This window comes from Naumovozyma castellii, chromosome 4 (assembly GCF_000237345.1).
Source record: "Naumovozyma castellii chromosome 4, complete genome".
Taxonomy (NCBI): Eukaryota; Fungi; Ascomycota; class Saccharomycetes; order Saccharomycetales; family Saccharomycetaceae; genus Naumovozyma; species Naumovozyma castellii.
In genome coordinates this window covers 568,076-588,092 of record NC_016494.1, presented here as the reverse complement: position 1 = coordinate 588,092, position 20,017 = coordinate 568,076, and the positions used below count along the sequence as shown (strand labels likewise).

The 20,017-nt window shown below is 38.0% G+C and overlaps 14 protein-coding genes across 14 annotated transcripts; 8 read left to right on the top strand and 6 right to left on the bottom strand.

Annotated features, from left to right (window-relative positions):
• Positions 1-338: 338 nt before the first annotated feature.
• Positions 339-1,676, bottom strand: EXG1 (glucan 1,3-beta-glucosidase; the record flags this gene model as incomplete). The annotated part of the gene is made up of 1 exon (XM_003676205.1): positions 339-1,676. One exon carries the CDS (start codon positions 1,674-1,676, stop codon positions 339-341), a length of 1,338 nt encoding a protein of 445 aa, XP_003676253.1.
• A 1,295-nt stretch (positions 1,677-2,971) lies between these two features.
• On the bottom strand, positions 2,972-4,975 carry ECM38 (gamma-glutamyltransferase; the record flags this gene model as incomplete). Its single annotated transcript, XM_003676204.1, has 1 exon — positions 2,972-4,975. One exon carries the CDS (start codon positions 4,973-4,975, stop codon positions 2,972-2,974), a length of 2,004 nt encoding a protein of 667 aa, XP_003676252.1.
• Positions 4,976-5,029: 54 nt separating this feature from the next.
• On the top strand, positions 5,030-5,764 carry YHC1 (Yhc1p; the record flags this gene model as incomplete). The annotated part of the gene is made up of 1 exon (XM_003676203.1): positions 5,030-5,764. The coding sequence occupies one exon, from the start codon at positions 5,030-5,032 to the stop codon at positions 5,762-5,764; it is 735 nt and encodes a 244-aa protein (XP_003676251.1).
• A 469-nt stretch (positions 5,765-6,233) lies between these two features.
• On the bottom strand, positions 6,234-6,635 carry NCAS0D03080 (uncharacterized protein; the record flags this gene model as incomplete). The annotated part of the gene is made up of 1 exon (XM_003676202.1): positions 6,234-6,635. One exon carries the CDS (start codon positions 6,633-6,635, stop codon positions 6,234-6,236), a length of 402 nt encoding a protein of 133 aa, XP_003676250.1.
• A 368-nt stretch (positions 6,636-7,003) lies between these two features.
• On the top strand, positions 7,004-7,597 carry SEC72 (Sec63 complex subunit SEC72; the record flags this gene model as incomplete). Its single annotated transcript, XM_003676201.1, has 1 exon — positions 7,004-7,597. The coding sequence occupies one exon, from the start codon at positions 7,004-7,006 to the stop codon at positions 7,595-7,597; it is 594 nt and encodes a 197-aa protein (XP_003676249.1).
• Positions 7,598-7,779: 182 nt separating this feature from the next.
• Positions 7,780-8,577, top strand: COQ11 (ubiquinone biosynthesis protein COQ11; the record flags this gene model as incomplete). The annotated part of the gene is made up of 1 exon (XM_003676200.1): positions 7,780-8,577. The coding sequence occupies one exon, from the start codon at positions 7,780-7,782 to the stop codon at positions 8,575-8,577; it is 798 nt and encodes a 265-aa protein (XP_003676248.1).
• Positions 8,578-8,620: 43 nt separating this feature from the next.
• Positions 8,621-10,531, bottom strand: GUF1 (GTPase GUF1; the record flags this gene model as incomplete). The annotated part of the gene is made up of 1 exon (XM_003676199.1): positions 8,621-10,531. One exon carries the CDS (start codon positions 10,529-10,531, stop codon positions 8,621-8,623), a length of 1,911 nt encoding a protein of 636 aa, XP_003676247.1.
• Positions 10,532-10,713: 182 nt separating this feature from the next.
• MEC3 (Mec3p) lies at positions 10,714-12,177 on the top strand (the record flags this gene model as incomplete). Its single annotated transcript, XM_003676198.1, has 1 exon — positions 10,714-12,177. One exon carries the CDS (start codon positions 10,714-10,716, stop codon positions 12,175-12,177), a length of 1,464 nt encoding a protein of 487 aa, XP_003676246.1.
• A 253-nt stretch (positions 12,178-12,430) lies between these two features.
• Positions 12,431-13,040, top strand: RPS30A (40S ribosomal protein eS30; the record flags this gene model as incomplete). The annotated part of the gene is made up of 2 exons (XM_003676197.1): positions 12,431-12,433; positions 12,852-13,040. The coding sequence occupies 2 exons, from the start codon at positions 12,431-12,433 to the stop codon at positions 13,038-13,040; spliced, it is 192 nt and encodes a 63-aa protein (XP_003676245.1).
• Positions 13,041-13,408: 368 nt separating this feature from the next.
• Positions 13,409-14,452, top strand: NCAS0D03020 (uncharacterized protein; the record flags this gene model as incomplete). The annotated part of the gene is made up of 1 exon (XM_003676196.1): positions 13,409-14,452. One exon carries the CDS (start codon positions 13,409-13,411, stop codon positions 14,450-14,452), a length of 1,044 nt encoding a protein of 347 aa, XP_003676244.1.
• Positions 14,453-14,994: 542 nt separating this feature from the next.
• CTS1 (chitinase) lies at positions 14,995-16,818 on the top strand (the record flags this gene model as incomplete). The annotated part of the gene is made up of 1 exon (XM_003676195.1): positions 14,995-16,818. One exon carries the CDS (start codon positions 14,995-14,997, stop codon positions 16,816-16,818), a length of 1,824 nt encoding a protein of 607 aa, XP_003676243.1.
• A 210-nt stretch (positions 16,819-17,028) lies between these two features.
• NNT1 (S-adenosylmethionine-dependent methyltransferase) lies at positions 17,029-17,793 on the bottom strand (the record flags this gene model as incomplete). The annotated part of the gene is made up of 1 exon (XM_003676194.1): positions 17,029-17,793. The coding sequence occupies one exon, from the start codon at positions 17,791-17,793 to the stop codon at positions 17,029-17,031; it is 765 nt and encodes a 254-aa protein (XP_003676242.1).
• A 300-nt stretch (positions 17,794-18,093) lies between these two features.
• Positions 18,094-18,969, top strand: ECI1 (dodecenoyl-CoA isomerase; the record flags this gene model as incomplete). The annotated part of the gene is made up of 1 exon (XM_003676193.1): positions 18,094-18,969. The coding sequence occupies one exon, from the start codon at positions 18,094-18,096 to the stop codon at positions 18,967-18,969; it is 876 nt and encodes a 291-aa protein (XP_003676241.1).
• Positions 18,964-19,881, bottom strand: PUT7 (Put7p; the record flags this gene model as incomplete). Its single annotated transcript, XM_003676192.1, has 1 exon — positions 18,964-19,881. The coding sequence occupies one exon, from the start codon at positions 19,879-19,881 to the stop codon at positions 18,964-18,966; it is 918 nt and encodes a 305-aa protein (XP_003676240.1).
• Between the last annotated feature and the right edge of the window lie 136 nt (positions 19,882-20,017).

Sequence of the window (20,017 nt, the reverse complement as noted above, 5' to 3'; positions counted from 1 at the left end):
TACTTGTAATTTAATTCAATTGATGGTTTTGGATCTAAGTTTGAGTGAATAATGAATGGTGTTAAAACAAATTTAGGACCCCTTTTATATATTTTTTTTCTCCCATCATGTTGAAGAACCGTTACGTAATCTGTCATGATAGATCTCGGGGAAGTGCCAAAAAAATACCGAACAATACTCGAAGTTAAATGTTTTTCTTTTGTTATTAAAAGTACGTATCTATAAAATGTATAATAATATATTGTCTGGAAGCATAATTAAAAATATGATGTTTAGACGGCAGCTAAACCATGAACTGAAAATGAAGAATGCGGAACTAGAAATGAGACGATGTAAACCTAGTTACATTGGCCAGGGTACTGTCTAGCAGTGATTGGTTGTGGGAACAAGCCGTCAAAGATTAATCTTTGGACATCCCATTCGATGGATGATTCGGTCTTGTAACACCAAATGATCCAACCACCTCTCATTTCAAAGGCGTCCAATTGAGCCTCGACGTAACGTCTAGTATCTTGCTTTCTTTCATCGGACCAAGTGGTAATATCTTCATTGTTAGCACAAGAGCCAATGTAGTATGAACCGTCATTTGGCTTAGAGTAGGACCCATCATAACGAGCACCGATACCAACACCATTTAACCACTTAGCACAATCAGTCAAAGCAGCGGAGAATTCACCAGCAACAGACCAATGAGATTCATCCAAGACACCAGTCCCCCATGAACAGGCGACTTTGACATGATCGTCGATGTTTCTTGCTAATTCACCGGAAGAGAAGACTTGGTAATGATGATGATCTAAGACAACCCCCCAGGTGTCTTCACCTGGAGCTAAGAAATCATCCCAGTAGTTGAATGGTTGGAATGCATCATGAATAATCAAGATTTGGTCACTGTTCAAGTTGTTTCTAACGTAATCGTAAGCTGGTTTCAAATAACTGTTTTTCAATTGATCCATATCTAAGACAGGACCCAATGGTTCGTTAATCAATTCGACACCAATAACAGTATCCAAATATTTATCAGAAGAGTATTTTTCCAACATGTAGTTCAATACGGAGACGGTAATGTTCAAATTTTCTTCATTTAAGAAATCGATACTACCTCTCAAACCAGAGTTATCGAACCCATTTTGAGACCCAACGGCACCATGTAAATCAACCCAAACTTTCAAACCGTATTTTTCAGCCCAAGCGATGGCTTGATCCATCTTAGCTTCTTGAGAACCCTTGACGTATGGATCAGATTCCAAAGTTTGGAAAGCCCAATACCCGATTGGGATTCTAATCAAGTTGAAACCTTCCTCTGCGATGTTTTTGAAATCAGCTTCCTGGTAGAAAGTGGACCAATGAGCCTCTAGTCTATCCTTAGCAGTTTCTTGACCTAGTTGTTCACAGAAATGGAATTCATCCACTGGGATCCCATCATCATTGTATGGGTTTGTTCTGAATGCTTCGAACAAGGATGGGGTGATGTATGGCTCGAGGACCAACCAGCCACCGATGTTCACACCACGGATGGGTTCGTTTAACGAACCATCATCGTAGTTGTAGTAACGTTTTTCGTTGGATTCGTGAACGAATTGTAAAGAGGAGGCATCCTTTGCTGGGATGGGCGACGATAGCACAGTTGTGGAGATGGAGAGTGCTGAGAGCAGCAGAGACGAGAATGAAACCATTATGGGACTGTGTCTGTTAGTGTGTTAAGAAAAAGAAAAGGCAAGAGAAAAGAGAGAGAAGAGAGAGACAGATACGACGAAGGAAAATCCTCGAGGGAAAGTGTAGTGCTTATATATTTGAGAGAGCGAGAAATTCATCGATCGATACGTAATGTTGTGTATGTATATTCGGCAGTTGACACGAGTGTTGTACGAGGAATGTTTTGATGGCAGGCATGCTATTATTAGGCGATGGAAAAGTCCATGGCGGGTGAATCTGACGCAGCACAATAGAAACGCGAGAGGAAAAGAAAAAAACAAAAAACAAAAAAGACAACGTAAACAGACCCATGGTAAATAAACCAACGCGAACTTTTTGTGCGCGTTGGTGTGTGTTCGGGTGTTCTTCTCCGAGGCAGTCACTCCGCGATGGCTGGGTTTTGCCGCAAGGGGAAATTCAGGCCCCGCTTACTTAATGCGGACAGCGCAGCTGCCGTGGGGGGTGACAGGGCGGTTTTGGGAATCGCGAGACGGATGGGCGGCTATTCCATTTGTTTGTTGTTTGTTGATGTGTGCGACAAGTGCACTGTTGAAGGGTTAATAGGTGGATACGAGTCCTTTCGTACAGTGCGACATATTTTATGGAAATTATATATATATATGATAGATACCATTCACTTATTGAACCGTATCAATAGCTGATCTTCGCAGTTTCCAGCATGAACTTCAAATTAGATTATCTATCTGGGCTGGAATTGTTGTTACTGGAGTTGGAACTGAGGTTGGTATTTATTCCAGATGTGTCCTCGGAAAGGCAAACTGCTCCTCACGCTCTTATGTGTGAAAAATAGAGGGTTAGGTAAAATGTATATGGAAGAAAAATTCCTCGCTTCATATAGTTGTAGGATTTAATTTACACACCACATCATGTTATACGACATGACTTAATTGCAAATTAAGTTCCAACATGAATGTATACTGGTTGTTTTTTTAATAAACTAATTCATATTTCTTGTGCCTTGTAAATTAATCATTTATTTTTTTTCTAATTATTCAATTTTTATTTTAAGCCATCCCTCAATATATCCCTGGAGATGGAAAAGAGAGAAAAATATTAAACAAAATGTTCTCTTTTATGAGCTATAGTGAACTGCTTAAAGATGGAGGTCATGATCTCGTACGTACAATACACAAAGAATAAAATTTTGAACTACATTTTCTAAAACCTTCCCTTATTTTCTCGAATATACATAAACCTTGTCTAGTTACTTTAATCTATTTTATTTTTTAATAATATAAAATCGTTTGTTGCTTTTTTAATCCACACATGATACACCTCTTTTTCTCCAGAAATCACTAACGGCATGCCATTCCAATCTATAATTTTTTATAGCATTTATCACACTCTTGGGGAATTGTTCTATGATGGTATACCCCATATTTTCCAAGGATTTAATTGTTTCTTTACCAATCATGGTAATATTTTCCACTTCTAAATGATCAGGTAATAATTGATGATGAACTCTTGGATAAGCAATTGATTCCAAGATGGGCATCTTGTACCAATAAATTCTAACAATTGTTTGTAATATTGCTGTAGTGATACGAGATCCACCGGATGCACCTACAATCAAATCTGGGCGACCCAGGCTATCAAGGATAATAATGGGAGCTGCTGATGATAATGGTCTCTTCCCCGGTGCAAGGAAATTATATTTGGATGGATTCAAATCAAAATTATTTGATTGATGAGGTTGTGAAAAATCATCCATTTCATTATTAAAGATAACACCTGTGTTTGGATCATGTAGCATAGATCCAAACAATAAGTTTACTGTAGTAGTTAACGATACAGCATTACCAAATTTATCAACAATACTAAAATGAGCAGTACCATGGGGTTCATTCATCTCGTATTCTGGTTCATAATAAGTATAATTAGGTAAAGTATGGCCTTGATTTTCCCTCATTAGATTAACAGCATTTTCAATCCAGGAATCATTCATTATGTGCCGTATATTTTCAGGTAAAGCAGCATTCGAATCATTATAAAAATAATCACCTAGTCTACTACGACCACTACCCATCCATTTCATTGATTCAATTAGTTGGAAAGTTGTATCATCTTGATAATCTCCACCTTCACTGATGGGGAAATGATCTAGGATCCTTAGAGCAGATAATAAAGCAGCACCTGAACTTGAACCACTAGATGTTAATACGGTCAATCCATCATCCGGGAAGTAAGGATCGCCTTCCCTTATAATTAACGATAAAGGTTCATCAACCTTGACTTTATAATTGCTAAAATCATCCTCTGTGACAATACCACCATAATCTTGAATCTTCTTAACCATAGATTTAACAATCCAATGATCCTTATCGTAAAATGGTGCCACAGAACCATTATTACTCAATTCCCTCAATAATTTTGCCATTTCCGGTCTCCTCATAATATCCCCCTCTTGCAAAACCCCATCCTTAGCATCATTTAGAAGGAAAGACCAATCATCTTTCCCCATTCTCAAGAACAAGGGTTCATACATCTCCAACGTACTTGCCAATACATCTCCGACGACCCAACCTTCTTCAGCCACTTCAATAATAGGTTCTAACAACTCGGACCACGTCACCTCCCCTGAACCTCTCCTTTGAAACAACTCCCACAAACCCATCAACTCCCCCGGGATAGCGACAGCGAGGGCCCCCACTTTCGGTAACAAGACGGGATCCTTCAAGAACATATCACTTGTGGTGTTCCCCGGTGCCATCTCTCTGAAATCAATAGTGAGAGGTTTTTCATCCTTATTGGAAGAGGAGGAGGAAGTTACCAAGTATCCACCTCCACCGACCCCACTATTGAAGAAATTAATCAGACCTATACATAGAGTCTGAGTAACTGTGGCATCAAATGCCGTGGATTTGGGGAACTTTCTTAGGATGCGGTTCATGGTTAGATTATTGCAAAACTCGAGGTCTGAGGAGATAGCAGCATGAGATCCAATTTTCAATAAGGTTTGATCAGGTGTGAGGGAGGGGTAGCGTGGTAAGGGTGTTATGTCTATGTCCGGTGGTGGGACGGGCAGAGTTGTTTCGTCCTGAAAGGGTGTTTGTATGGGACGTGAGGTTATTCGGGTTGTTGCTAGTAGAAGCGATGATATTAGAGTTATCAGCATGGTTCGATGGCCTTTTGAAAGTGTCTGTAATGTTTGTGTTAATTTAATAACTAGGTTTCTTATCTTATCATTGTGCCAGCCGCAAACGATGCTGTTACCCGGGGAAGATTTTTGGGAAATGGTTAAAAAAATATAATTGAACATATAATAAGAAGATATCAATTGTCAGTGGATAAGAAAAAGAGAAGTATATTAGCCATGGCACGTTATTATTGTGAATATTGTCACTCGTACCTTACACACGACACGTTGAGTGTGAGGAAGTCTCATCTGATAGGGAAGAACCATTTGCGTATAACAGCTGATTATTATCGTAATAAGAATGTTAACAATAAAGTGAAAGTGAAATCTCATAAGAAAAAAGCCCCAAAGAATACCTCTGAGGGAAGAGGGGAAAAGAAACTGAAAGTGAAGTGTGTTTCCAATAAGGAAAAGAAGAAGAATGAGAAATTGAAGAAAATTTTCCAGAAGGAATTGCAGACTAGTGACATTTCATCATCAATTTTGTCTAAAGTATATGAGGGTTCACCTGGATATTCGAAAATATTTATTGATTCGAATCGATTGGACATTGGTGATTCTGTTAAATTAAACAAGTTACCTCAGAGAGCCAATGACCGAAGTGGTGGCAGGTATGGACACCAGCAAGATCATGAGAGGAGTAAAAGCGGGAGAACGAGATATGAAACTTTTGATCTGGCGGAATACTATTCCAACAGGGCTACAAGGAAACCCTTGGAACCTCCAAAGATACTAAGTGCCTGGAGTGGTACGGTGCCCAAGACGTCGATATATCATGAGAAGACAGCCAATTCGTTGTTGCAACATACGATCAACGAATCTAAGAGACGTATAATGAGTAACAGTAGTGTTTCGGGGAAGACAGCTGAATCTATGCATCCACCAGTCAAGAGAAGAAGATATGGTAATTGAAGTTTATGTAATTGAATGATTACGTAAGTCCGAGGGGGTGGAAATTCCATTACCATTAGTAGGTAATAGATCTTGATTGGACACTGGTGTCATGAAGGTTAGTCAGCATCCGCGTATCCCTCGACTTGAGGTAATATGCTGCTTTCGATCGTATGTGTGTGTATGTTTATGGTTGGTTGGTAAATACCATTCATTTACCACCCGTTCAGGAAAATCGTTACGAACCGAGAGCGAATAACAATCGCGGTACGTATAGTTACGGTGAGAAACAGACATGAAAGATGTTGGTGGTATTCATTATAGGTATTATAATATGTATTATGTATTATGTATTATGTAAACGAAGGAGTTATTATTATTAATTATTAGTATTAGTATTAGCGTTAGTGATGGTGTTTGTTTGTTCGTTTGTTAGTATGGAACAAATGCGACTTGAATTGATGATGCCAGATATATGTATTTCTTATCCTTATTTTAGTTCGTTCTTTCGAAGCTGTTCCCCCGTTATGGTGGTGGTCAATTGCTTTTCCAAATCGTCATCTTGAGACTTTGCGTTTGGGTCATTGGAGAAGATATTAATGATGCAAATAATGAACACACCGAACACGATCAGGAAAATAAGGGAGAAGATGAAAAGAATTAGACACACAGCAATGATGTTCTCAATGGGGTCAATCTCCAAATCGCCCCTGTGGATGTGCAATGTGTTGACGTTGTTTGGATCTTTGAATATGTTCAATTTGAACGTGTTGACCAGAGTTGATATTATGGAGTCGAAGGCACCGGTGTCGTAGGGATGGTACTCGTTGCAGAGATGTGTTGCTGTGGGACTGGCCGTGGAGTCCAGTAGTAAGGTTGAATGGGGGGCCATGGCTGATTAGTTGATTGATTGATTGATTGATTGATTGATGGGAAGAGCAGATGAGAGAGAAGATGTAGATCTCACGTTACGGAGTTTATATATTTCAGAGGGAGCACCCATACAAAAATATTTTAAACGCTGCCGTTTTTTCAGAAAACCGCTCATCACTTTCCCCTTTTGGGAAATTAACAACATAATGGCAGAATTTCCCAATTAGGGCATCCCAAATGCGGTTATACGAGAAGCCCTGGTTCAGCCCTAACCCTACTTTTAGGGCTTCTCAACTCTCAATTTTAAAATACGTTGTTCATCAATCCAGTTGATACTTTTACTACTATACAATACAACAACAACCACACAAACTCAACACTCCACCTATGTCCTCCGCCATCCTAAGCTACAACCAAAACAACAAGCAGATCGCTCTGCTGGACCCAGAGACGGAAACAGAAACACCGCAAACCAACATTGCACAAATAAATAAACTAACAGCAGACCTAATCGCAGAATCCAACCCAAACTTCACACCGCAACCAAAGGAGGAAGCCAGTAAATTGATCAAGAACCTCTTCGAAACCGGGTTGAAGCAGATAAAACAGAATAAACTCCCTGATGCCTTGAAATCAATCACATTGGCCATCCAAATGGCAAAGAGAAAGAGAACATCCTACGAGGCATTCGGGATCCAATTGCAAGAATTACAATTCATGTTACGTCAAAAAATTGACTTGCAATTGCTATTGGGGAAGTTCGTGGACGCATTGGAAGATTTGGAATTCTTATTGGGGACAGGAATGGCATCCAATGATGTCTTTATAAGAAAGACGGATGCACTCTTGAAATTGAAAAAATTCCAATTGGCTAAAGTGGCCGCTGAAAGAGGTTTGAGTTTACACCCTAATGATACAAAATTGAAAGCTTTGATGATGGAGTGTAATAGAAATTTGGTAGAATTTAATGGAGAAATTTAATGTTCCCACTTTCGATATATATAACATGTCTGTACATTACACACTCCCTTAAATATTAATTATAGAATGAATGCAACCAAACAATATATATATATATATATATTCATTATTATATTGCGCGGTCGTAAAAGCGTCCCTCTCACTCTTTCATTTACGACGAACACCAACAACAAATCAAAGCAATGAAGGGTCTAGTTATCTTTGGTGGTAATGGGCTTCTAGGTAAAAGAATTTGTGAACAAGCTGTGCTTTCTGGGTATAAAGTGACCTCTTTGTCTCGTTCCGGGAGACCACCCTTACCAACTTCCAAGAAGCATGATGACGAAACATGGATAAGCAAAGTCAATTGGGAAAAAGCTGATGTCTTGAACCCTTCCACTTATGAGAAATTCCTGTTAGACAAGAATGTGAACGACGTGGTGCATTCTGTCGGTATACTGTTGGAAAACTCCAACTATAAATCAATTTTAAATTCTAAAGGGGGAAACAACAATCCAACAACTAAGACTCAATCTTATGATCTGATAAATAGGAAATCTGCCGTCTTGTTGGCTGATACATTTCAACAATGTCTCTCCAAGAAGAAGAAAGATGAAAATGAAACTGAAGACAGTGGAATAAACCCATCATTCTCGTATATATCAGCTGATAAAGCATTCCCCATTATACCCGAGGGTTACATCCTTTCAAAGAGAAAGGCAGAAGAGGAGTTATTGAGTAAATATTCACACAACCTCAGACCAATAATTATGAGACCGGGGTTCATGTTTGATGAAACTTTACTTTCCACTTGGGATATAAGAACATCCATGAACACAGTCGTTTCGTTCTTGGATACTACAAATAAAGGCTTATTCAAGGGTAAATTACCAACAAGGCCTTCAATTTCAACTCAATCCGTGAGTAAATGTTTGCTATCCAAGATTAAGGATCAATCGTTCCAGGGGATAGTACCATTAGAGGAAATTTCCAAATTCTAAATAAATATAATTTAATTACTTACAAGTTTCTTTTTTCTATTTCCTATTTACGTAAGAAAGCTCTATATGCCTCCGGATTTATTTGAATATTACCAATAGTCTTCATTCTTTGTTTACCTTCCTTCTGCTTCACCAATAATTTTTTCCTTCTTGAAACGTCTGACGCATGCAACTTGGCAAGAACATCTTTCCTCTGTGCCTTAATAGTCTCTCTTGCGATAACTTTATTATTCATTCGAGCTTGAATGATAACTTCATACAATTGGGCCTTGATATATTGTTTAAATCTACTGACCCATTCACGACCTTTACGTTCCACTTGAGATCTATGCATGATTTGTGATAATGCATCCACACTCTTACCATTAACACATAATTCCAATTTTACAATATCAGAACTTCTATACCCAATATCAGTATAATCTAAACTCGCATACCCCTTAGTAACAGATTTTAATTTACCAAAAAAATCATCCACTAAATGTGATAGCGGTAAATTATAAAGAACAGTAACCTGATTCAAATCACCCAAAATAATATCTTTCCCCTCCTTTGACGGATCTTCATAATTTATGGCCACTTGCTCACCTCGATTATTATCACATAATTTAATTACTTGCCCCAAATATTCTTGAGGTAATTTCATGGTGGCTTCCACATATGGTTCTTGGAAATTTTCAATATTCAACCGATGATTCTTATTCGATGAATTGTAATCAGGGAAATCATCTGGATTGGTAATCAATTCCTCTTTGCCATCCTTATATTTAATCTTATAAGGAACTGTTGGTTGTGTAATAATTAATTGTGAATTATTATATTCTTGTTCTAACCTCTCTTTAAATACAGATGCATGAAGAGACCCCAAGAATCCAAGTCTCCAACCTTGTCCCAATGCATTAGAACTTTCTCTTTGCAACGTTACTGATCTGTCATTAAGAACTAATCGTTGAATATTATCATCCATGGCTTTAAATTCAATACCATCTGCAGGAAATGCGCCTACAAAGACCATTGGCTGTGGTTTAATAAACCCTGGTAATGCCTCTGTCTTGGATTCCATCCCTACTTTCATGAACGTGTCACCAATTAAAGCATCATGAGAATTCTTCATATTGGCTACAATATACCCAACTTGTCCCGTCTTTAATGAACCAGTACTGACTCTATTGGGATACATGACACCAATATCTTTAATTTCAATCTTCTTACCCGTTGCCGCACTAACAAGTTTATCATTAATCTTTACTGAACCATCCACCACATTAACAAGCATCACCACACCCAAATACGAATCATACCATGAATCAATGAGTAATGCTCTTAGGGGATCACTTAATTTCCCCTGAGGTGGTGGAATTCTCTCAATGATGGCAGGAATTAAAGCATCAAGAACTCCAACTCCTGTCTTACTACTCACATTGACAATCTCATTCTCTGCAAACGCAAATTTCTGAATCATTTCCTCTCTACATTTCTGCAACTCATCAGGGGCCACTAAATCAATCTTATTAACACAGGGCACCACCACAAGTCCCATCTCCTTCGCCATTTGGAAATTCGCCACAGTTTGCGCCTGCACTTTCTTAACTGCATCCACTAGCAATACAACCCCCTGGCAAGCTCTCATCGAACTCATTACCTCACCCTTAAAATCTACATGACCGGGCGTATCAATCAATTGTAAAGCGTATCCATTATGGAACATGGTACAACTTTGCGCCTTAATAGTGATTCCACGCTCTCTCTCCACTTGAAGTGTATCCAGTACCTGCGATACAGTGGAGGACGATGGGATTACGTTGGTTAATTGGAGAAATCGATCGCTTAAAGTGGATTTACCATGGTCTATATGTGCTGTGATGGAGAACGTTCGGAGTTTTTCTTGGGGTGTTTGTGAAAGTCTGGTTTTAAGGGATTGCGAGGAGAGAAGACGTGGAAATGATCTCACCATCTCTCAATGTGATTAGGTTGGGTATTTGTTCTTGTTCTTTAAATTTTCAGATCTTATTATGATAGGAATGGCTTTAGGCTAACTTAACCTTACATTTTCTCGGACCGAGTAATGTCAAGTATGAAGATGGCAAAAAAATGATTTAAACAATAGACAAAAGAGGGAAGCAGGGATGAGCCAGAATGAAATTGAAGTTGATAGTCAATGGATATGAGAATCCCGACGATTACAAACTCTTGAAGACCACGATATCCACCGTGGCTTCCCTACGTAGGACGGCAATCTTAAGATTCACTATTGATAAATTGGTGATCATTTCCACACCGCGATCCTCGACGACTACTGCTGGAAACAATAACACTGTGTTACATGGTGATAGTGGACAAGTTTGGTGTACAATACCGAGGGATGTGTTTAATATATATTCTGTGGATTCTAAGAGAGAGGCGAGTACTATTACTATGGAATATAATTGTGAGTCGCTATTAAGTGTGTTTAAGAGATACGATAGAGTTATGAATCAGGGGTCGTCTTCGGATATGACTATTAAGTTGCGGTCTCTATCGGAATTGGAAATGCGTAAATCATCGGAAAAGGTGAATAATAACAATGACAAGAAGAGTAATATGAGACCGAATCCGATCTGTGTTCTTGCTATTTTCTTTGAAGAGGTCATACAGCTACGTAATGATGCACATGGAGGAGGACCAGATTCCAGATCTAATATTGGTGGCGGTGGCAATAAAGTTATTATGCATTCATTTAAAGTTCCTGTGAAACTATTATACGGGAGTCAAGATCAAAAGATCCAAGAACCGTTAATCAATTACTCGCAACTGATGATGTGTAGGCTTCCAGCAATGTCAGGAGAAAATGGTGGGTCGTTCCACAATTTTATGAAGAGAATTGATAGATATAGCAATGTTACACATATGAAGCTAAGTGGGAGACGAGAAAGGGCAAGAGATAGCCTTGGAGATGTGGAGGAGAATGTACGTTTGAATATAATAGTTGATGAATTGCTTTGGAATTTGCAAATATCATGGAATGGACCTTTGAATCCGGTGATACAACAGCAACAGGATGAACAAATGTTGTCATCACAAGATGGACCTGCTGGAATGAATGATTCTCAGAGAAGTTCTAATGCTGTGGTCAGCACAAACAACACTCACAGTGTGGATGTGGATGTTCCAGGATCATTTTCGTTGTCGCGTGCTGATAGCAGTCGATCTGGGACTGCTAATCGGGACGCCATTTATGAAGTAGATATGTTACAAATTGAAGATAGTGAAATGGTAGATCCACGATCCATTCGAGGGAAACGCAGTCGTGAGGAGACAAATGACGAAGATGTCCCAGCAGACGTGACGAATAATCCCTTACAGGATGTATCCGAAATGGTTGAAAGGGCAGAGCAGGAAAGTTCGCATACACACGAGGTTATCATCTGTTGCAAAGATTGGAAAGTGTGTGGTCGGTTATACTCTGCGTTCGAGGAGGTTGTTCTAGCCATCTCCAACGATGAGTCGTGTGTGCTGCATTGCTCACTAGACCGTGGTAGTCTGGAGGACATGGAAGACCTGGATAAACAGAGAGAACGTGGTCAAATCATCTACTATATGGCCCGATCACGTGGTCTTTAGCCGCCGAGCAATCTGTGACTGTTTTTACATCCGAACACCGCAATTTAAAAACCCAAGCAATTTTGAAAATGATTTGCCAAAAAATCTCGAATTCTCATTTTTTGGGTTTGTTTCGCTCTTTCTGTGCGTGCGGTAAGTAACGATACTGTACTGAACCAACTAGCATGTAGTTAAGAACACACCATATCTAATAGCATCGCCTATATACATCTTAAATACACTCATACAACGTAAACTAAGCAAATCATCAGAAATGGTACGTATAGAAATACTCACGGAGGGGAAATAAGGCAGGACCTGTAACGGAAAGGACAAGATGGACTATAACAGCTACTATTAAAGAATTTGACTACGCATGGGAGGAAATAACACCAAAACTGACAAGAAGGGAATACCACAGCATATATTTAATGGTGAGAAGTGCAACAGTCAGAGAGATAATGGCTAAGAACTGAATGAAACCCCCATTATTGAAAAACAAAGGCGGAGAAAAGGAAAATGAGCTCCCATATATACAAATTAACACTGACATAAGATAAAAGTTGACTCTGTAGTCAAGGAAATATTGGTTGGTTGAACTTTGAGTCCCATTCTGCCTGATCCCATTTTAAATAACAAGAATCGTTTTACTAACATAATGAATAAATTGTTTGCAATTTATCAATTTAATATAGGCTAAAGTTCACGGTTCCCTAGCTCGTGCTGGTAAGGTTAAGTCCCAAACTCCAAAGGTCGAAAAGACTGAAAAGCCAAAGAAACCAAAGGGTCGTGCTTACAAGAGATTATTGTACACCAGAAGATTCGTTAACGTTACTTTGACTAACGGTAAGAGAAAGATGAACCCATCTCCAAACTCTGCTTAATCGAAATAAAATAAACCAAAACAAATAGTATATCATTCATATTAAATGTCTCTTTATTTTATCTCCTTTAATACATAAATAACCGATAACATCATAATTTAAACATACGTTTTCAAGTTTAGTTAATATATATGCCAAGTAGTATCTGCTGAAGAATGGTTGATCAGCAGACCAACTTACTCAACGTTCATGCCTTCAGAAAGGGCACTTGACCGTTCACCTCTAATTTTCTAATGTGTTGATCGTGATTTTTGAAATAAAATTTTGAACTTGGTTCTTCTCATCGACATAAAAATCGTACAAGTAACTGAACTGTAGCCAGATATACTTACTATTAGACCACCGAGCACTTTCAATTTATCATTGCCATGTCTGAGACAATAACGAAAGAACAGATTGGTGAACTATTGGAATCCATCAAATCTCAATTCATTGAGCCATATCAAAATAAAATCGATGCCATTCATAATATCTCAACTTCAACAAAACTAAAGGACTCCACCGCCTTATTAGAACTTTCTAAATTATCTCAATTAATAAAATCACAAAGTACAAAATTAGGTATCGTGACACAACCAGAGAACTTCAATGCTAAAAATTATAGAGCCATCTACACGGAATTACAAGAGTTGATCAAATCAATCTTCTACCTATTAAGTCTCGTACCGTTATTTCATAAGGACCCAACTCATTCATTTACGAAATTGTTCTTGAAAAAACTAGATGCTCAACTGTTAGCTTTAATTTCATCTCTATCAATGTTGATTGATGAGATATCAAAAAAATTGGAAGAAACAAAATCAGATGAAAATAGACTGATGGCTATAGGGTTATTATGGTCAGTTTGTGATTCCTTAAATGACTTGACAAAGAAGGGGAACTTTGGACTGTTACGTGATTATATATCTGATTCGGCTAGTATGGTCGATGATACGTTAACCGATATTAAAGAATGGCTCGATGATCCGCAACTAGAGGACAACTTTTTCGGAGATGAGGAAGAAGAAGAAGAGGATGCTAACCCTTCGGATAATGAAGAAGATACTAAGGCATTGGAACGTATGGAAGTATTTTTGAAGGAATGGGAAACAAATTTGAAATTGATTAAATTATTATTGGTTTCCTTTAAGAAATCAGTTTCAAAGACTACTTACGAAGCTACAGAATCAAATGCAGTACTTCTTGACGAGTTTCAAGAATTGCATTCACAATTAGGATTACATATTGATGACTTCATATCTGGTGTCTTCATGTCAGATGCAAGTTTCCAACCAAATGACTTTGATGAAGATATTGAAACATTGAACAAGGATTTGACTCAGATAGTTAAGATTATCAGAGAAATAAATAAGAAAGATCCTGCGAACTCTAAGTGGATCAAAGTCTGGGAAACTAAATATTTCAAACTTTGAAAGTAACTAGACTTATATCTAATCATAATAAATGCATTATATAAATATTGTCAATACTGACACCATATTGACTGTGCTGTACTTTCAAGCTGAGCTAATTATTTCTATCTGTGTCAATGCGGGCAAGTGACATCAATCGTTTGACACTTTTGTTTTGTTTTGTTTTCGCGTCAGCGCTTGCTGAAAAAAGCTAGGAGTGCTGGTTAATTATTTTGTAAACAAACAAAAAATATGTTCAGTAATGAGGAACACACTTGCGACTGCTTGCAACTTTATATTTATCAATATCCTAATGTTGCCACTAAGCTAGCTAACCCAATGTTTACTTTGATCCCTTGCTTTGCTAATTCACTCCACTTGGCTTGGCAAGTAATTATGCGAGCATCTGAAATTTGATATAAATACAGAATGGTTATGAGATAAACTATATTTATCTAGTGTTTGGTCTTCCATTATTAAACACGTTTTCCATCACTTATAAGCATAACTTCTATTAATTGCCTCAACAACTACTTTCATTAAACCAACCAACATATAATATAATGTCATTCATACTGAAAGTTATTCTTTCAATAAGTTTCTGCTGCAACCTTATAGGAGCCTTCGATTCTACTTCTCAAAAAAACATTGCTGTCTACTGGGGTCAAAATTCAGGTGGATCTCAAGAATCTCTAGCCACATATTGTCAATCTTCTGATGCCGATATCTTTTTATTATCATTTTTATATGAATTTCCTTCAACATCCTCAAATTTTGCAGATGCCTGTACAGAACAATCATCGGACGGTGACTTACATTGCTCTCAAATTGCCCAAGATATTCAAACCTGTCAATCGCTAGGTAAGAAAGTCTTACTTTCTCTTGGTGGTTCATCCGGTGCTTACGGATTCACTGACGATTCAGAAGCTGAAACATATGCTCAAACCTTATGGGATCTTTTCGGTGAAGGTTCTACCGAAAACCAACGTCCATTTGATACTGCTATTGTTGATGGATTTGATTTCGACATTGAAAATAATAACAGTGTCGGATATGTCGCTCTAGTCAATGCCCTAAGAGAATTATTTAAAACTGGTTCTAAACAATACTACATATCAGCTGCCCCACAATGTCCATACCCAGATGCATCTGTAGGTCCATTACTATCATCTGCCGATGTTGATTTTGCATTTATCCAATTCTATAATAACTATTGTAACGTGGACAGCCAATTTAACTGGGACACATGGGTTACATACGCTAAGACCATTTCTCCAAACAGTAATATTAAACTCTTCTTAGGTCTACCTGGATCATCCACTGCTGCTAGTTCCGGTTATATTTCAGATTTGTCGTCGTTAAAATCTACCATTGAGGAAATTTCCTCTGATTCTCATTTCGGTGGTGTGGCCCTATGGGATGCTTCTCAAGCCTTTACAAACGAAATTGACGGTGAAACATATATTCACCAAGTTAAAGATATCTTACAATCATTGGATACCGTCTCATCTACACAATCCTCATCTACATTACAAGTTTCTTCGACATCTTTGCTTAAGGATGTCACCAGTTTTTCTCAGATTTCAACTACCTCAACGATTGCAACTACCTCAACGATTGCAACTCCAACATTGGATGCTACCGTTACTACATCTGCCAACATAGGTCAAATTAACGAGAAGGATGTCCAAGATGACAAATCAAGTCGTCTTGCCTCCATTTTTAGCTCAATGGAACCCTTGATTACCACCGAACCTGATGCCGTTATCATAACTTCCACGGAAACTTCCACTATTATCGATACCCCCATTACAACCCAAACGGCCGTTTCTAGCACTACTTCCACTCCAGTCCCAATTGCATCCACCACATCAGCATCCATCACAAAGACTTTCGTTACTTCCAGCTTAATAACTAATTTAGAATCAATTCCAACAACTTCGACCATCAATAAAGTTAACACTCATCATTCACATGTTAATGTTATTGCAACTTCTGTTGAAGTGACATCTTTATATGGCACAACCACATTGGCTCCACAAGTGCAAGGCGAACCTACCAACACCATTGAAACTACACGTAGCACCACAATATTATCACCTGAACCAACCACCACTTCGGCCGTTTCTAATGTCGATGATACTCCAGCACATGCTATAGCAAAGCAGTTAAATGCTGACTATATGAATGGGACATTAAACGGTAAATCTACCTGTACTCTAGGAGAAATAGCATGTACTTCAGACGGGAAATATGCCGTCTGTACGTACAATAACAATTGGGATTATATTGAATGTGCAGCTGGTACTACATGTTTTGCCTATGATTATGATAACACTGTGCTCACGCAATGTGGATTTTCAAACTTGAAATCACAGTTTTTATAAACAAACTATATAAATAACGTTGTACAATAGGACTATCTAATTTAAGTTATTATTCATTGTTTTTAATATTATATTATTATTATTATTATTTTGGAAGTATTATTTATCAGTACTTTCTATGCAATACCTATATATATATAGTCTAGAGGTAGGATGCGTTCCATTTCAGTAGGATTTTTTTATTTTGAATATTGATCGAATGGAATATCTCTAGACATGAGTTAAATAACGAGCATAAACACGAGATCTGACTTCAATGGTTTCATCATCCTCATCAAACATTGGTTTCCAATTGACCATCTCGATAATATCAGTTTTCAAACCAAATTCCTTTGCAGTCTCGAAAAACTGTAAATCTGAATCTAACAATTTAGGTCTATGAGGAGAAAACACAACTAGCGCCTTCCCATCTTTGGCTAGAAGATCACGTGTGGTCTTTAATAACTTATGATGTTCCGTATGATTAAAGACCAAATCACTTAAGATAATCAAATCGAATTTCTTGTCTCCATCAATATGTTTAATTAAATCATCGTATTCATTACCCCAAATATAACCTTCCACGACGATATTTTTGAAGTCCTTTGGAACCACATGATCCACATTATATTGAATATTACTCAATAGATCAGGATCAGGATAATCCGTACTCACCACCATCTTAGCACCAATCAATGCTGATATAAGCGATGGTAATGCACCGGCGGCACCCAATTCTAAGACGTTCTTGCCCTTAACTAGTTCAGGAAACTTATCTAGATGAGTTGCAGTGTAAATCCCTGCATTCCATAGTAAATGTCCCCACAATGGTGACTTACCAACCAGACGTAATGGTATTTCCTTCATGGCAGATTTAGAGACTTGCAAGTCGATGTGTTTTCTTTCATAATTAGCGAAATGTGGTTCAGGTGGAGGTGGAGCGAAATCTTCTGGTTCTTCGAAAAGAGCACCATTAATTGATTCTACGTCGGACATTAGGACTCTGATTCAGTGCAACACTTTCTTATATGTGACGCAATAAGTCCAGTATTGTTTCTATGTTTTTATCTGGAAAAATGCAAAAAGTTTTTTCAAAAATTATTTGTTGTCCGATGGCGACCCCGGTTATGTCCGGACACGTGGAGTTTAGGACGATTAAAGCCGGGTCGGAGTAATTAGTACTCCAATAAATCGATAACAAGACAATGCGAGAAACGTATTTAAGGGAAGGGAGGATTAGAATAGGTATCTGGTGGGTGAGGTAAGGTGGAAAGAGAACTGATACGGGATTCAAATATGAGTCAGAGTAAGATTACATACACAAAGGATGGTCCCTTCTTTATCATCAAGTTTAACTCTCCCGAGAGCTTGAATGCGATGACCAGTCAAGATTATATTCATCTTGCCACACTGTTGAAATTGGCAGAAAAAGATCCAGAGGTGTATTTCACCGTATTGCAAAGTTCAGGGAGGTTTTTCTCCAGTGGAGCAGATTTTAAATTCATTTCCGAATATAAAGACGTCCTAACAGGAATAGAGAAGGATAATACGGGTGGAGATCACGCGGCTAGGGAGACTCAATTAACTAAAGTATGGTTGGATGGGTTTCTTTCCACAAATGTTCATGTTACAGATATTTTTATTAATCATTCTAAGGTTTTGATTGCCTGCTTAAATGGTCCTGTTGTTGGATTAAGTGCGGCTATTGTAGCACTCTGTGATATTGTTTATGCGATGAATGATGATGTGTACATGTTATGTCCCTTTAGTAGATTGGGTTTGACCTGTGAAGGTGGTACTTCGATCACTTTGCCTATGAAATTGGGAATGAATTCCACTTTTGAAAGTTTGATGTTTGCCCAGAAGATTAAAATGGATAAGTTGATGGGGAATATCGTAGTGAAAAACTATAAACTAAATGATACTGATGAGTTTAATAAGGTTATCATGGAAGAATTAAAGACTAAAATCAAGACGTTATATTTACCCAGTTGCCTTGCCATGAAGAAGTTATTACGAAGTTCACTTAATGATGAATTGGATAAGATGAACAGTAAAGAAGTCAATCAAGCTTTACCATTTTGGGTGGATGGAGTTCCCTTGAACCGATTCAGGCAAATGTTCCACAATAAACAAAGGGTACGTGGCCAGAGGGCAGATTCTAAATTATGAAGTGTGGCTTCCATTTTCATCATCATTCTCATTTGTATGCTCTAATAAATATTTATCATTCGTTAAGTCTATTTCTTTCTCCGCATTTTCATTGGTAGTAGTATATTTTTTGGACATATTGACCCCGGTCAATATTAAAAACACCAATACTAACAATGCTAACAACCCGTTTCTTGTAGTTTGCCATCTAAACTCTTCAATATGTGATTTCAATTCAGCTAAAATCTTAATGGCAATCTTATTACTAGATCCATTCAAATTCAAATTAATATTCTTATACAACAATGTATTTTCCAGCTTCTGATTATTAAACTCCAATTGACAATCTTGATTCAGATCATTAATAATCAAATCTTGAATTTCATCCTGAATGGTATCCAAATCCCTAATCAACTTCATCAATTTCAAATGATGATCATTCAATTGTGCGTCTCTAGAATTCTGAATAATGTATTTAATCTCACTACTCAACGAATTAAACAAATGTGACTGCTTATCCAGTTCCAAAGACCTTAAAAACTTGTCGTTATAAATGGAATAAAACTCATCATTAAGCAAGTCCAACAACACCTGGACAATCAACTGTTTCCTCACCTCATTCAGCCGGGCATCATCATCATCATCGCACCATTTCACCATGGACAAATCCTGGAAAATTTCCATGGAATCCGCTTGATTTTGCGCATGGGTCGGATGATGCAAGTTGGTGTTGATCTCCGAGATCAATTGTTCGTGCAGTTTGTTTATTAGATCCGGTTGAGGTGGTGGTTCCTTCAATGGTTGTGTGGTCTTCAATGACATTGATTTCTGTTGTATTTTGCTCGTGAGGGCATGGAAGGATCGATATCTGTATCGGAGTACGGGTGTACGTATACGGTTGATTGCGTTGCGAGGGAACAGTCCTTTCAGCATGATGTGTTGGCTTGGTTCTTTGTGAGCCAATGATGGGTGCTTGCTTAATAACCTTACGTAGAGTTTTTTCACTACATCATAATGCGTGCGTAATTTTTCAATTTCGAGCGTTGAAAATAAAATGCAAGAGTAGTAC